Genomic DNA, 17,477 nt, shown 5'->3' on the forward strand with positions numbered 1-17,477 from the left:
CCCTCCCCCACTCTGTCTCTCAAAATAAATAAACTTTAAAAAAAAAAGATATTTGCTATTGACTCCATTTAAATGTAAACTTAGTTGGTCATACCTGGGAACAGAATCCATCCAGATTTTTCTGGACCATGTTCTTTTAAAGAAACCTATGTCTGGATGTAGAATATATCCCTATTCTTTATAAGAAATATAGGAAGACGTATTGGATGGTGGTCGAACATTTGGGTTCTGAATTCAGATTGCCCATTTTGACTCCAAGTGTCTGACTCACTTAGTAACTACTTTAGAGAGTCATGAGAATGGAGGTAAAAAATATAAACTGTTGAGCATATTATTTCACAGTAACAACATTGACTAAGAGCTTTCTCCCTTAGAATTCTCTGTTGACTACTTATTGAACATAAACGTTCTCTTAAATTAATGAAAGTATATTCCACATTTTAATAACCTTTTTTACATTATAAATAATTTCTCTAATTTTTTGTTTTAGGTCACTTTTCACATCGAGCCATATAGCAATCGGGATGATCAAAACATGTACAAAAATGTCAAATATATTATAGACAAGTGAGTTTCTTCTGTGTTTATAATTATTTTTTATGAGCCAGTGATAATTACAGTTATAAGAAGAGTAAATTTAAATGTATTTGAGAGATTTGAATGAGTTATGATCTGATACATTAAAACTAATCATTTTGAGGAATATTTATGAAATTCCTTATAATTCACTTTGTGTGTAAATAGATTGTTCACTTTACTGTTTGTGTTTATTAAGCTGTTTATGATTTCTCATATCATATAAATGATATAAAATATTTTAAATTGATGTTATTAAACCACAAATATTGAGTTTTGTCTAATTATGAAACAACTGCTTCTCTATCAGTGGACTCACATCTAATATTTATATTTAATCTGATTATAAGGAAACATTTATTAATTTTGTTCAAGGATTTTACTGATGAGAACTGTGACAGATACTATATACTCTTAAAAAGAAACTCGTCAGCAACAGGGAGACATTGATTACTAGTAGGAAACAGTTGACATATTCATATAGAAAATGGGCTTTTTATGGTATTGGTCATTATTTGTAAACCTCAATATAAGATCATTAATTTGTTGTTAGGTAATGTCTTGATGTATCCAGTATCTCATTTTTCTAATCTGCAAAATTGAAAATACTTTTTTAATCATTACCCATAATACAACTGATCCCCCTCAAAGTGAACAATGTGCTTATTAAAATGCATGCATTACCTTCATTTTCAATATAGAAACAGTTATGGTCTATGGGAAGTGAGTTGCAGATATTAATTTCATTTTTACATATTTTTGTATTTTAGGTATGGAAATCATCCAGCCTTTTATAGGTACAAGACTAAGACTGGCAATGCCCTTCCTATGTTTTATATCTATGATTCCTATATCACAAAGCCTGAAAAATGGGCCAATCTGTTAACCACCACAGGGTCTCAAAGCATTCGCAATTCTCCTTATGATGGACTGTTCATTGCACTTCTAGTAGAAAGCAAACATAGGTATGATATTCTACAAGGTGGTTTTGATGGAATTTACACATATTTTGCCACAAACGGCTTTACTTATGGCTCATCCTATGAAAACTGGGCAGGGCTAAAATTTTTTTGTGATCAGTTCAACCTACTGTTTATCCCAAGTGTGGGCCCAGGATACATAGACACCAGCATCCGTCCGTGGAACGCTCAAAATACTCGGAACCGAATCAGCGGGAAGTACTATGAAACTGCCCTGGGTGCCGCACTCCATGCCCACCCCAGTGTAATTTCCATCACCTCTTTTAATGAGTGGCACGAAGGAACTCAGATTGAAAAAGCTGTTCCCAAAAGAACCAGTAATACGGTATACCTAGATTACCGGCCTCATAAACCAAGTCTTTATCTAGAACTAACTCGCAAGTGGTCTGAAAAATACAGTAAGGAAAGAGCTGCTTATGCATTCGATCATGAGCTGCCTCTTTCTTAATGCATTTATAATTCTAGAAATCAATAAATATTTTTTGTTTTAGGAATAACTGTCAATCAGTATACACTGATACACTTAATAAAAAGAATTTGTTCTTTTTTAAAAATGGTAATGTCATCATTGCCACCCTTCACAATGCTGCACTGAGAAAATGAGAAAAGTGCACAATGTTCTGAATTTGCAGTTAAAATCCTACTTTGATACTTTCATTTCACAGTAAATGCTCATGTTACATAATTAGTGCACAGTTACATCAAACTTGTATTCTGGGCCCAAAGAAATAGATTGTGTGCATATTTGGTATGTCTACTGAGGAAAATAAGGCTTAAACAATAGTGTACATGTTTCATGTAGAATTTTTTCAGTGATTCCGTCATCCAGAGTTTGAACACTAAAATCTCCACTAAAAATACTTAAGGGAATGTAATCATAACATCAGTCTTACTGTGAATCCTATTGTGTGAGGAAGGCTTGCATCATCCTTTGAGGAACTTTGATAAACCATAGCACGCTTGGTGTTTTGTCCGTCTAATGTGTCTGCTTCACATCGATGAATTACAGATTTCAGAAGCTGTGGAAAGTTGTTTCATAAAAGTTAACAATTGCTTATCAGTTATTAAGAAAACATAGTTCACAATTGTTATTCATGTTTTTAAAATTCAATGTTAATCAGATACCAACTGTTAGTATCAATTTTTTTTCTTTCTTACCTGTCATCGGATTTCCTTCTTGTTTTTAGCTATTTTTACCAAAATAGAGAAAATTTACTTAGCATTTTAAGGAAGTGAAAATATTTTTATATCTTAAATCCATTCCTACATTTTACTTGTACCAATTTAATGATTGAAATAATCTCATTTAAAATACTTTATTGTATGTAATAACATCCCCATGTGTAAAAACATCATACATTCATGGTACCTATCACGTTTAATGCTTGTGATCAGTTGTTTGTCATATTGTGACAAATTAATCTACCTGTATGCTAATGATGAATCTTTATTTTTTTTTTAATGTTTATTTATTATTGAGAGAGCACGAGCAGGGGAGGGGCAGAGAGAGGAGGAGACTACAGAATCTGAAGCAGGCTCCAGGCTCTGAGCTATTGGCACAGAGCCTGACACAGGGCTCAAACTCACAAACCATGAGATCATGACCTGAGCCAAAGTCGAACACTTAACCGACTGAGCCACCCAGGCTCCCTAACAATGAATCTCTTTAATAATAGAGTATGTCATTCTCCAGTTCTTATAGTTAATATTTGTAATTAGAAATATAGTACAAAAATATATGCTTACATGAATATTATTTATTAAAGAGAAGCAATTGGGCAGTGTAATCAAAAATACATATAAATCTTCAGGGTTTAGAGATACTCATACAGAAATAAATTAACAACAGTAGAATTAACAGTAGAATTAACAATAAATTAACAATTTATCATAAAATAGTCCATCAGGTGATGAAATTTATTTTCAATCGGTGATTTTGAAGTAAAATTTCTTTGAAAAGAGGCAAGATTAGTGTTAAACTTATAACTTAATTTGCCATTTCTCAGAATGATCAGACGATGGCAAATTAGTACAATAATAGTAATCCACTTTCTCAAAAAATGACAAGAATAAATCACTATAATGATGTAAGCAAGCATCTTCATAGGACCACTCATACAGATAGAACCTGTGGATTTTTTTTTCTTCTATCCAGTTAGCCACTGTATGCTATCCTAGGGATGAATTCTAAATACATCATGCCTAATAATCACACTGTATTAAATTTTGAAGAATACTACAGAGGAGTTTTTGACATTGCTTGTACTATATATTTGAACCTACTGTGACAGAAAAGTTTTGTGAAATGGTTCTGATTAAGGGAAAGTGGATAAAAACAAGGTCAGCAAATCCTCAACACAAATACCATCACTTCCTATTTTGCTCTCATTGCAGACCTAGATAATCAACAGCATGCTTTACCTCTGAACTTGACCCCATCCAGCCAGTAACAATCAGACTTCAAAGTAAGATAAAACAGATTCTGTCTTCAGTGCAGAAAGTTATTCTCAAGGGAACAATGTTTGGAATCTGATATAATGGTTTAAGAATTTATATGAACATCGTGTGTCTTTTCACCTGTTAAAAAAAATTATTAGGAGGAATCATCTCCAATAATTCTCAAGAATGCTCTCAAAACCCTTCCTCAGGTATTCATTACAGCTGCCTTCATCATTTTACTTACAACATAGTTTATATCATTATAATCACAAGTAAATGAGAGCAAAGAACTGATTGCCTAAACTATATAGGTGTAAATTCAATAAACAGTGTAATATATGCAATGCATGAATCATAATTCTTTTATGGTTTAATCAGTCTGTTTTGACTGTATAGAAAATCTTTGTTTTATTGTCCCCTTAAGGACTAATATTGTCAAAAACTGCTGTTATTAGTGTTTAAGTTGTACGTTAACTTTTTTGTTTTGAAATTAAAAAAACTATTTTGTTATATTAACTTTCATTTAATAAAAGCGTACATGAAATAATATATATAAAAATGTTTCTACTTAATGAAATATTTAGTTTCTGATGATTAACAGATGAAAGTAGTATTCATTCAGCACTCTTTATTTTCTGTTTGAAATATGCAACACTCACAAAGTCTATCTTTAACTGCATATACATTTAAATGTAAATTTGCTAAACATGTTTTTTTTATTTGGGAGATGTTTTATTTTTTTTATTCTTTAGGCATACTCATGTTCTAACTCTTATGAAATTGGTCTTACCCTAGCAAGCTACCAGAAAGTCTACCAAGTTTATAACCATGCACTTTTTCAAACTAATCAGTTAGTTTAAACACGATGACATGTGTGAACTCTATAGTCCCTACAGAAACAGCTCTTAAAACTATCTAAATTTTGGATTAAGGTCAAACACCCTCATGTCCCATAGTGTAGAAGCAATACTTTATTTATTACCAGAAAAAGTCCAGTTACTTTCATAAATATCTACAAGTTCAAAATGAAAAATGGACCTAGCCACAGGCAGAAACGTTTTTTTGGCTCACATGTTCTCTGTTTAAAAATAAACTCCAAATTGAATTTTATACTGACTTTGTTACATGTCCACGTAAAGTCTAAATGTTATTGTATGCTTACTGTAAAATTATCATTGAGAATTCAGGTACTACATTGGCTTAATTACAAATACTCACTTATCCTTAGTCTAAAGAACTTAGTAGTAGTGCTGTTACATTTCAATTATCTGTGGAGAGAGGAACATTTTTCAATGCAATTAGTTTTTGTTGGTTTTACATAATTTAGGATATCAAAAGAATTTAAAAACTAGTAAGCAAATGATCATACATCTAAAATTTACTGAAATTAAGAGTAGCACTTTTTATTCTTAGTGTTCTAGATCCCATTTAAAAGCATCTTATATATTAAATTGTAAAAAAATTTAACCATGAATTTAACCATAAAGAGACTTTCAGAAAATACCCATGAAATAAATATCTCATGACATAAAACAATAGTGTACTATAATTCTATATACAATTCAACTTATGGTATATGATTGTATCCTCATGCTTTGTGTTTTTGACTTGAAAGAATTGGTTAAAAATCCAAGAAAAGATTGTAAACAACATAAAGTGACACTCTTTAGCTATTCAATCACATTTAAAATACATTACAATTATATTCATGCATAAAAGTATGTTTGAATCAGTTTTATAAAAGCCATTATGAAGACACTCACTCTTTTGATAATATCTAATGTAATGCAATCTTTACCCTGATTTTGAAAATACAAAAAAATTTAGAAGAAATTCAATTGTAATAAATGCAATAAAGTTTAGAAGTTTATATGTTTAAACAGTCATCTAAATGTAGTGTACCAGAACTTTTTTGTATGTAGTAAGTTTATTTTGAAGACTGCCATTCTATATATTGTTTTTTACTTAGATTCATTAGCCATGTGGCACACTATTAAGCCATTAATATTAAAGTAGAGCAATCTAATCTTTGGTTTCATGTAAAAAGTTAACTGTAAATCTGCTAAATTCTTGAAAATTGGTGTTATATTCATTTTAATTAAAGTACATGTGTCTTGAAAATACTTGACTTTTTAGCCATCTTGTAAAAAATGTTGAATGATAATCACTTTATGAATAAGTAGCTGAGCTCAAATTCTGTTTTATTTGTCATGAGTATTATGTATTTTCAGCTAAAGACTTAATCTCCAAATATTCTTTTAATGTATAGTATTTCACTATTTTCACTTGAGTCATTCTTATATAGGGTGTAGGTAATATTTCCTTTTTTTAAAATATGTGTACTCTTTGAAAAACATAACATTTTTTTCTGCAAAAAGGGGGGGCCTGAGTGGCTCAGTCAGTTAAGTGTCCAACTTTGGCTCAGGTCATGATCTCACAGTTCATGAGTTCGAGCCCTGCATTGGGTTCTGTGCTGACAGCTCAGAGCCTGGAGCCTGCTTTGGATTCTCCCTTTCTCTCTGACCCTCCCCCACTTGCTCTCTCTCTCAAAAATAAACATTAACATTTTTTTAATCTGAACAATGAAACATGAGATTTTAAAAAGAATATACATATACAGTGCTAGCATACGTGGTTGACTACATATTTGGTATTGAGCTTGAGTAGTTAATATAAAATGTTACATGTTTCTTACTGCCAGAAAAGAAGCACCTCCTTTCCTCTCCAAGGTAAAGTTCACCTTGTCAACACAATTTAAAAGTTATAAGGAATATAGTCAATAGTACTATAATAGTGTTGCATGTGACAGGTAGTAACTACATTTATGGGGAGCACAGCATAATGCATAGAGTTGTTGAATCACTATGTTGTATACCTGAAACTAATGTATATCAACCATGCAAAAAATTTCAGAAAAATAAATTTCTCAAATGGCCATTATACCTCGTGTCAAAAGTGTAAAAACCTACAGGAACCTGTCAGGTAATATAAATAAAATGCATCAGGTCTAAGACCCTGGAGAGAGAATCCTAGGAACTGTGGACCACTCCTAAAAGGAATAGCTGCTAATCAGCTCTGTCAGTGTTCATTTTGTAGTTAGGCATCCCTAAAATGAAGAATTAGGTACTATGTCCATGTGTGTTTAAGTTTTTCTAATTATAACGTTGGCAAATATCACAGATGATTTTAAAAATATTTGTTGGTTGGGGGTCACTAATATGTGACCTCTGATATAAAGAATGTAAAACTATTGAGAATATTTGTCATAATGTTTTATTACACTTAAGAGGATTTCATCTATCAAATTATTGTGATGATTATTGGATAAATTCCAGGTATACAACAAAACTCAGGGAAAGTGAATCCATGAGGGTTCTGATTATATGATAGCTTTTCCCAGATCTTATCTAGTGCAAGATCAGAAATAAAGCACCTCAAAATGAGTTAGATGTGTATCTCTTTGCCAGTCTTCTCTATTATTTAACCTAACTTGATTTTTGAATAGCTGATGTGAATTTTATTTACTGAGAAGGGTCCTGGAAGGCTTTATTCTATTGTTTGTTAGGTATGGATCTATGTTTGAAACTTCAAAAATAAATAGAAAAAAAAAACACTATAAGTAATTGCATTTAATTATAGCCCCCACTTCTGACTTTTTGATGCCTGCCATTCAACATTTCTTATTCTCAACTTCCTGTTCGTTTTAAGTTTTTATTTAAATTCTAGTTTACATATAATGTAATATTACTTTCAGGAGAATTTAGTGATTTATCACTTACATATAATACAGTGCTTCTCACAAGTGCCCTCCTTAACACCCATCACTGATTTAGTTCAACCCCTTCCTTTCTCCCCTCCAGCAACCCTGTTTGTTCTTTATACTTAAAGTCTTGTTTTATGGTTTGCCTCTCTTTCCAACCGCCCCCCCCCCCCCCATGTTCATCTGTTTTCTTAAATTGCACATGAGTGAAATCATATGGGATTTGCCTTTCTCAGACTTATTTTGCTTGGCATAAAATATTCTAGTTCCATCCATGTCATTGCAACTGGCAAGATTTCATTATTTTGATGGCTGAGTAATATTCCGTGTGTGTGTGTGTGCACATGTGTATTCAACTTCTTTATTCATCCATCAGTTAATGGACATTTAGGCTCCTTCCAAAATTTGACTATTGTTGATAATACTGCTGAAAACATCAAGGTGCATGTGTCCCTTCAAATTAGTATTTTTGTATCTTTTAGGTAAATATCTAATAGTACTATTGTTGGATCATAGGGTAGTTCTATTTTTTAACTTTTTGTGGAAGCTCCATACTTTTTTCGTGACTGTACCAGTTTGCATTCCCATCAACCACCCAACAGCGCAAGAGGGTTCTCCTTTTTCTTCATCCTCACCAACACCCGTTGTTTCTTGTGTTGTTAATTTTAACCATTCTTACAGGTGTGAGGTGACATCTTTTGAAGTTTTGATTTGTATCAGTGGGGCACCTCGGTGGCTCAGTCAGTTGAGCGTCAGACTTTGGCTCAGGTCACGATCTCGCAGTTCGTGAGTTTGAGCCCTGCGTCGGGCTCTGTGCTGACAGCAGATTCTGTGTCTCCCTCTCTGTCTGCTCCTCCCTTGCTCACACTCTCTCTCAAAAAAAAATTTTTTTTTGAAAAAAAGGAAAAAACTGATGAATGATGTTGAGCATTTTTTCACATGTCTTTTGGTCATCTGTCTACTTTGGAAAAATGTCTATTCAGGTTTTGTGCCCATTTCTTAAGTGGATTATTTGGTTTTTGGGTGTTGAGTTTGTTAAGTTTTTTTTTTTTTTTTTAAATAGATTTTGGATACTAACCCTTCATCATCATTTGTCATTTGCAAATATCTTCTCCCATTCCAAAGTTTGCCTTTTAGTTTCGTTATTTCCTGTTTTGTTTCAAAAAGGATACTAGTGATTTGTTAGAATATGTAACATGTGACAAAAAGTCTCCATTGAAATGGAGCAAGAATAGGAATATACATGAAGCTAGCATTGAAAGGAAAACAGTATTAATGTAAATACACTGCTATACTGGTGGTTACAAATTTAACTTTAAGCTTTTGAGTAGCCAATATGGTAAAGCATCTAATCATCCACATATTGGGTAATGTCCATAGCATAAAATACAAATAAATTTCTCAGGAAAAGTAGAGCTATCTTAAGGATGTCCAATCTCAGGGCGCCTGGCTGGCTTACTCAGTTAAGCCTCCAACTTCAGCTCAGGTCTTGATCTCATGGTTTGTGAGTTCAAGCCCCACGTCAGGCTGTGTGCTGACAGCTCAGAGCCTGGAGCCTGCTTTGGATTCTGTGTCTTCCTCTCTCTCTGCCCCTCCCCTGCTCACACTCTCTCTCTCAAAAAATAAATAAACAGGGGCCCCTGGGCGGCTCAGTCGGTTAAGCATCTGACTTCGGCTCAGGTCATGATCTCACGGTTCATGAGTTTGAGCCCGTGTCGGGCTCTGTGCTGGCAGCTCAGAGCCTGAGCCTATTTAAGATTCTGTGTCTCCCTCTCTCTCTGACCCTCCCCATTCATGCTCTGTCTCTCTCTGTTTCAAAAATAAACATTAAATTTTTTTTAATAAATAAACATTAAAAAAAAAGATGTCCACTCTCACCACATTTACTCAAATTAGTACTGTAAGTTCTAGCCACAACAATTAGACAACAAAAAAGAAATAAAAGGCATCTAAACTGGTAAGAAAGAAATAAAACTATTTGCAGATGACATGATATAGGACAAAACCATAGACTCCACCAAAAAACTATTAGAAATAAAAAGTGAATTCACTAAAGGTGCAGGATACAAACCTAATATATAGAAAATCTGTTGTCTTTATATATGCAAATGACAAAAGAAAGAGACATTCAGAAAACAATCCCATTTAAATTGCATCAGAAAAATACCTAGGAGTAAACTTAACCCAAGTGGTGAAAGATCTGTACTCTGAAAACTCTAAAACACCAATGAAAAAATTGAAGATGACACAAACAAGTGGAAAGATATACCATGCTCATGGATTGGATTAATATTGCTAAAATGTTCTTACTATCCAAAGGAATCTATAGGTTTGCTGCAATCTCTATCAAAATACCTAGAGTATTTTTCATAGAACCAGAATGACACTAAGATATATATGGGACCACATAAAGCCCCAAGTAGCAAAATCAATCTTGGAAAAGAAGAACAAAACTTTCCCAGATTTCAAGATATACTACACAGAGCTGTAGTAATCAAAACACTATGGCACTGGCACAAAACTTGAAACATTGATAAATAGAATAGAGAGGTTAGAAATAAACCCATGCTTATATGGTCAATTATGACAAAGGAGGCAAGAATACAATGGGAAAAAAGACAGTCTCCTCAATAAAGGTGCTGGAAAAACTGGACAGCTACATGCAAAAGAATGAAACTGGATCACTATCTTACACAATACAAAAAATAAAATGGATTAAGGAAAGACCTAACTGTGAGACCTAAAACCATAAAACTCCTAGAAGAAAATATAAAGTAATCTCTTTGACCTCAACTCTAGCAATGTAATTGTAGGTATGTCTCCTTAGGAAAGGACTATTGCCTGAAAATTAAACTATTAAACTAAATTAACAAACTATTGGACTACACCAAAATACAAAGCTTCTGCACAACAAAGGAAACCATCAGCAAAATGAAAAGGCAGCCTACTGAGTGGCAGAAGCTATTTGCAAAAAAAATCCAATAAGGGGTTAACATCAAAAATATATAAAAAACCTCTATAACTCAACATCAGAAAAATCTGATAAAAACATGGGCAAAAGACCTGTATACATTCTCCCAAAGAAGATCTACAGATGACCAGTAGACCCATCAACATCACTAACCATTAGGAGATACAAATCAAAACCACAATGAGATATCATCTTACACCTAACCAAAGGACTAAAATTGAAAAAAACAGGAAGTGTTGGCAAGGATGCAGAGAAAAAGGAAAGCTCATGCACTGTTGGTGGCAATGTAAATGAGTGCGGCCACTGTGGAAGTTCCTTGAAAAATTACAAGTTGAAATACATATGTTCCAGTCATTTCCCTACCTATTTACCCACAGAAAATGAAAATACTATTTTGAAAAGATATATGCACTCCTATGTTTATTCAGCAGTCACCACATAAGGAAGCAAAGTGTCCATCTATAGATGAATGAGTAAAGAAGATGTGGTAAATATATATAATGGAGTATTACCCATAAAGAGAATAAAATCTTACCATCTGCAACAACATGGCTGGACCTAGAGGGTATTATGCTAAGTGAAGTAAGTCAGACAAATACCTTAATTTCACTCAAATGTGGAATTTAAAAAACAAAAATGAATAAATAAAGCAGAAACAGATCCATAAATAGAACGAATTGATGGTTGCCAGAAGGGAGAGGAGTGGGGGAATGAGCAAAATGGCTAAATGAGAATGGGTTGGAGATATAGACTTCCAGTTATGGAATAGAGAAGGCACAGGGATGAAAGGTACAGCACAGGGAGTATATCAATGATATAATAGTGTTGTATAGTGAAAAGATGATAGTTACACTCATGGTAAATATAGCATAATGTATAGATTTGTCAAATCACTATGTTGTACACCTGAAACTAATATAAATTGTATGTCAACTATATTTCAATTGCATATATATAATTGTGTGTATGTGTATGTATATACATATATGTATATGTATACATACATATATGTGTACATATACATATATGTACACATATATGTGTGTGTGTATATATATAAAGTATATATATATAGAGAGAGAGAGAGAGCTTAGTATTGAAAGAGGAATTTCTTTTGGAGGGTTCTTATAAAGAGGATACTGTAATATGAACAATATACTTTTTTAAAATTTTTTATGTTTGTTTACTTTTTGAGAGATACAGAGCACGAGTGGTGGAGGGGCAGAGAGGGGGGGAGACACAGAATCGGAAGCAGACTCCAGGCTCTAAGCTGTCAGCACAGAGCCCAACACAGGGCTCAAACTCACAGACCAGGAGATCATGACCTGAGCCGAAGTCAGATGCTCAACCAACTGAGCCACCCAGGCACCCCTAATGAGCAATATTTTTATCAACACTCTCCTTATAATATGTCAAGACCAAATTTCATAGGGCTTTTTCTTATAAATGTCTTTACATATGTGATTTCAGTATCATGCTAAAGCACAGTCACTGAAAGCATTTAATACCTATCCATCCATTTAGCTCAAAAAGTGGATAGTCCATGTATCCTTCAAGCAATTCTTCCCATAATTTTTTGAGTTATTTGTTAATTAAAATTTCTTGAAGTTTTGCCAGAAACTGGTGAAGGGGATTATACATGAATAAAACAGTAGCTACCTGCTTTCAAGATACTTAAAGTTTTTAACAAAGCATTATGTTTTAGGTGATGCAGTTTATGTTTTTGATTCCTCATGCCTAATCAGCTATATTCATAACAGAAACTTTCTGATAAATAATCAAAATAAAAGGCTGAGTCAAATATATATTAGTTCCAGAAGGGAAAATGAAATTATATAGGATTTTATACAGAAAAAAATTGACATTTGCTGAATTGGTTGTACATTAGCCATAGATCACCATTCATTTACAAAAAAGGAGACCAAAATGGTTACTGATAACTCATCTGCCCGGTTTCTATATCTTTAAAATGGAGGCATTGGGCTGAAGAACAACTAAGACCGCTATCTGGAACTAAAATTATTTTTATGTTATCAATAGCATCAAAACCAAAAAAAAAAAAAAAAGAAGAAGAAGAGAGAGAGAGAGAGAGAAACAAGGTCTGCATATCTATAATAAAGACATAAATGGTAGCTGGAAAAAAAAAAACGATTTGATAAAATCATACAAACCTTAAAATTAATATCTGTCATCCACTCTGGATTTTATTACTCTCATGTCTGCCTTTCAAATAATATTGTTGTAGATATTAAATGTGTTAATACAAATAAAGTGCTAAAATAGTACTGAAACATGGTAATATTCATAAATGCTGGACATTCCTGTAATTTTTATACTCAAGAACAATTCAAATGTCTGTCAGTGAGCGAAAGGATAAATGAACTCTGGTACATTCATTTTTACTAAGCATTAAAAAACAACAAAACACTGATACATGCAACCATGTGGATAAATCTCAAATGCATTATGCTAAGTGAAAGACGTCAGCTGCCACTTACAGGCTTTCCCCATTTACCTGAAAGCAAAACATTCCTATGAAATCTTTTATGAGCTAAAATCATGTAAAGCAAAGAAACGATTGCCGTTTCACAAAAGCGAAAATCCTCTTCGGATTTCTTTCGGTTAGCAAAAATAGATGCTATCGTAGCTCTTTCCTGAAACAAAAATGGCATAAAGCAAACTTTTGATAGCAAGAGAAGCATTTGTATACATTATGATTCTACTTATATGATATTCTCGAAAAGGCAAAATTCTACAGGCAGAATACATTGGTGGTCACCATGGTTTAGGTGTTGGGGACAGGGGCTTGATTACAAAGGAGGAGCACAAAATAATTGTTGATTGCTCAACGCTATACATTTGTCAAAATTCACGGGGCTATACAACTGCTTTCCACTCAACAAACACATACACACAAAAGAAACAGGTTAATTTTCTGTATATTAGTATTTTGAAGCCTATGATGTGGTACTACTACACATTCATACAAATGACAAAAATTTAAGAAGACTTAGAATGCTAAAGCAATCATCCTTTTGTGGTGCCAGTGTAAAATACTTCACCAACTTTCAAAAACCGTTTGGCAATTTCTTATATAGCTAGACATATCTTTACACTATGACCAACAATGTCACTTCCACTAGCAGAATTTCTCATCTTCAATCCTCAATTTCTTTTCCCAATCTCAAATCATGCCATTGTCATTCATGCCGCACAACCAGAAATGTGGTCCTTCTGTGCCTTACCACACTCTCTCAGTGCCCTAAACCACATCAGCCATTAAGTACTGCTACCTTTTTCCCCTAGATATTTCCTAAATATTTATGCTATTCTCCATCTGTATAATCTCTGATCATACCTAAGCCATCATCATGTTTTCACTTAGCCTATTAGATCTTCTCAACTAGTTTATATACTTGGAGCAGTATCTAATTCAAATCACTCTATAGACCCAGAGTCTAGGTCATTCTCTTGCTTCGAATCTTTTAAGTGACTGCCAATTTCCTACAGAATAAAGCACAAACTTCAGAAGGTATGTAAGATGTCTCATTACTCTTCAATGTTTATAGGAACAGTCTCATCTCCTGGGTCATTTTTTCCCTCAAACTTTTTGCTACAATATTTTACTTTTAGAGGGATTGTCAAACACAACTTGCTGTTTCATAATCCCATGAAGATGTGTGTGTGTGTGTGTGTGTGTGTGTGTGTGTGTGTGTATGATGTCTTTTTCATTGTTTCTCAATTATTTACTCCTACTTGAAAGAGGTTAAGAATGGAACAGGAGGGGCGCCTGGGTGGCTCAGTCGGTTGGGCGGCCAACTTCGCCTCAGGTCATGATCTCGCTGTCCGTGAGTTCGAGCCCCGCATCGGGCTCTGTGTTGACCGGGCAGAGCCTGGAGCCTGTTTCGGATGCTGTGTCTCCCTCTCTCTCTGCCCCTCCCCCATTCATGCTCTGTCTCTCTCTCTGTCTCAAAAATAAATAAACGTTAAAAAAAATATTAAAAAAAAAAAAAGAATGGAACAGGAAAGCATAGGTAGAAAGGAAATAGACATTTCTAACAAGTATCTAATGTGTGTTAAACACTGTATTAAAGTTTTGTACATTTTATTTCATGTGATAATCATCTAACATTCTGAGGTAGCTTTATTTTATAATTGATACTATATTACAAAATTTGTCAATGTCCTACAGCCACTTGAGTAGAGATGGGTCTGAACAAACTATGTCATTCTACTATAGGGCCAACTTACCTAGAACTATTTGCCAACACTTCCCCTACTCACATAGGTTAGATATTCCAACTACACTTCTATCCTAGCACTTACTACTTTGTATTGAGATAAGCTTCATGGGTGATATCTTTCTAAAATAAGCACATTGGGGGTGGGGAATATCTTTGGTTTCACTTTTTTTTAAGAATATAAATATGTCATACACAGAAAAAGAACATAATAGATATTTAGTTTTTTTAAAAGGCTGTCATGGACCCAGCACTAAATTTAATGAAATGTAGCATTCCTCATAAATCGGAAACCTCAGGGAGTGTGTCTTTTCCATCTTTACACTCCCAGTGTGACACAGATTAGGTGCAAATTAAATACTTGTTGAACTGAAGACAGATTTATATGAAGCTTTGCATATACAAAACAATGTGTTACACAAAGGTTTCTTCTCATGAACATTCCTTATTATTATTCTTGTCCTCTTAGTTACTGGCAAGAAAATTGTAGATGTGTTCCATGAATTGATGGTTAAACCAAATAATATTGGTATATATAATTTATTTTTATAATCACTAATTAAAACTTTAAAAATAAAATTGTAGTTGCGGGCTACCTGGCTGGCTTAGTCAGTTAAATGTCCGACTCTTGATTTTGTCTCATGTCATGATCTTATGGTTCATGGGACTGAGCCCCCACATCAGGCTCTGTGTCTGGTGTGGACCATGCTTAGGATTCTCTCTCTCCCTCTCTCTCTTCCTCCACTGCTCATGCTCACACATTCTCTCTCTCAAGATAAATAAACATTTAAGAAATAAATAAATAAAATTGTAGTTGTATCTCACAAATTTTATTTTGTTATTTTTTCCGACCCTTTCATACAAAGTCAATTTCAGGAAAGCTCTGTAATGCAAACAAAAACAATAAACAAAAAACTCCATTGCTTACATAAAAGTAAAGCTATTTTGTTGATTAAACACATTAGTGGCAGAAATTCTATAAGTGTCCCAATTAAACAGATTTATAATCAGTCATTTACTCTAACAGTATAATGTTTGAGATAGTCATAGCTTCTGAGGTATTTGCATAATCCCTGTGCTCTTCCCACTAAATGTTTTGCTAAATTTAACACAGCTATTAAAACATAACATGCACCAGAAATTTTTAAAAAGTAAATATTGACATGCTTTTCAATCAATATTAAGATTTAGAAAACCATGTGTTGAATATTAACCTCATCTATCCATTAATCATAATTCCTCATAGATCTTTCAATTTTAAGTAAGACAGTAGAGTGAATTCTTTCTTACTGTGACAAAGTCCCACAGATATCATACAGTATATTTAGCAATTGATAAAGTATGATGATTGGGTTGGATAAACAGTTATCCTAGGAAACCACATGCTGGAAAAATCTTGAGGAGGTTGTTTAGTCAAAAGGTACACATTCTTAGATATAGGTCAGCCCTTTTCCCACTTCCTGAAACCTCCACTACCTTCTCTGTCCAATTTGTGATCTTGCTTCCTACTTAACTAAGAAAGTAGAAGAAATTGAAGATGATGCCCAATGAGCCATTCCTTTATATAATCCCCTCCCCATAAGTGTGAGTAGGATCTATAATCTATACTCATTTATTTCCAACAGACTACATCAAAGTTAACGTGTTAGCATTTCTGCAATTATATGGCAAAGGTGAAATGATTTTGAAGATGTAATTGAGATAACTAATCAGTTGACCTTAAGTTAATCAAAAGGTATATAATTCTTGTTTGGCTGCCTAATCAGTTGAATGCTTTTTAAAAAAGGCCAGAGGTTAGAGACAATACATTAGAGACACTGTCTTACTGACAAGAAGCAAACCACCATGAATCTCCAGCTTCAAAGAAATGAAGTCCCCCAACAACTGCATGAGCTGAGAAGACGACTCAGCATTACATTTTCCTCAGCACCAGCTGACACCTTATTTACCACCCTGTAAGACCCTAAGCTGAGAATCCAGGTAAGCCGTGCCAGGTATCCTGACTCAAGGAAACTGTGAGATAATAAAATATTTGTTGTTTTAAACTGCTAAATTTTTAATAATTTGTTACATAGAAATAGAAAATAAATACACAGTCAAAAGAAAATATGCATAAGCCGCCACCACCACATGCATTCTCCTGCACACATCTGGGCTCATAAACTCTGTCAGCCTTTCTCTTAATTATGAATAAACCATCCTTATTTCATCTAAGTCCATTTTCTCCCTCTGGGTTCTAAACCTTACTTCCCCTTTGTGATCAAAGGCACAAAACTGACAGTGGTACTCTCTTACTCAGAAATCATTAAATCTCCCCCTTCTCTACTGACTCATTTCATCATCAAACAGGATCTAGTTTCTTCTGGCTTCACAAAACATACCACCTCTGTGGTATCATCTCCAAGAAACAATAACCCCAGTCTAGTCATGAGAAAAAAAATCAGACACACGCAAATTGAGGGACCTTCTGCAAAATACCTAACCAGAATTCCACAAAACTGTCAAGATCA

The 17,477-nt window shown here is 33.8% G+C and overlaps 1 protein-coding gene across 3 annotated transcripts in view; it reads left to right on the top strand.

Moving 5' to 3' along the window:
• The window catches only part of MANEA (mannosidase endo-alpha), a 64,678-nt gene extending 61,960 nt beyond the window's left edge, over positions 1-2,718 (top strand). For all 3 annotated transcript variants that reach the window (XM_042939380.1, XM_042939381.1, XM_042939382.1), the window contains exons 4-5: positions 491-567; positions 1,347-2,718. In XM_042939380.1, coding sequence (XP_042795314.1) covers positions 491-567; positions 1,347-2,004 — 735 coding nt within the window. In that variant the 3' untranslated portion in view covers positions 2,005-2,718. The remainder of the gene's footprint in view (positions 1-490; positions 568-1,346) is intronic.
• Positions 2,719-17,477: the final 14,759 nt, after the last annotated feature.

The sequence above is a fragment of the Panthera leo genome, chromosome B2 (genome assembly GCF_018350215.1).
Source record: "Panthera leo isolate Ple1 chromosome B2, P.leo_Ple1_pat1.1, whole genome shotgun sequence".
NCBI classification, from domain to species: domain Eukaryota; kingdom Metazoa; phylum Chordata; class Mammalia; order Carnivora; family Felidae; genus Panthera; species Panthera leo.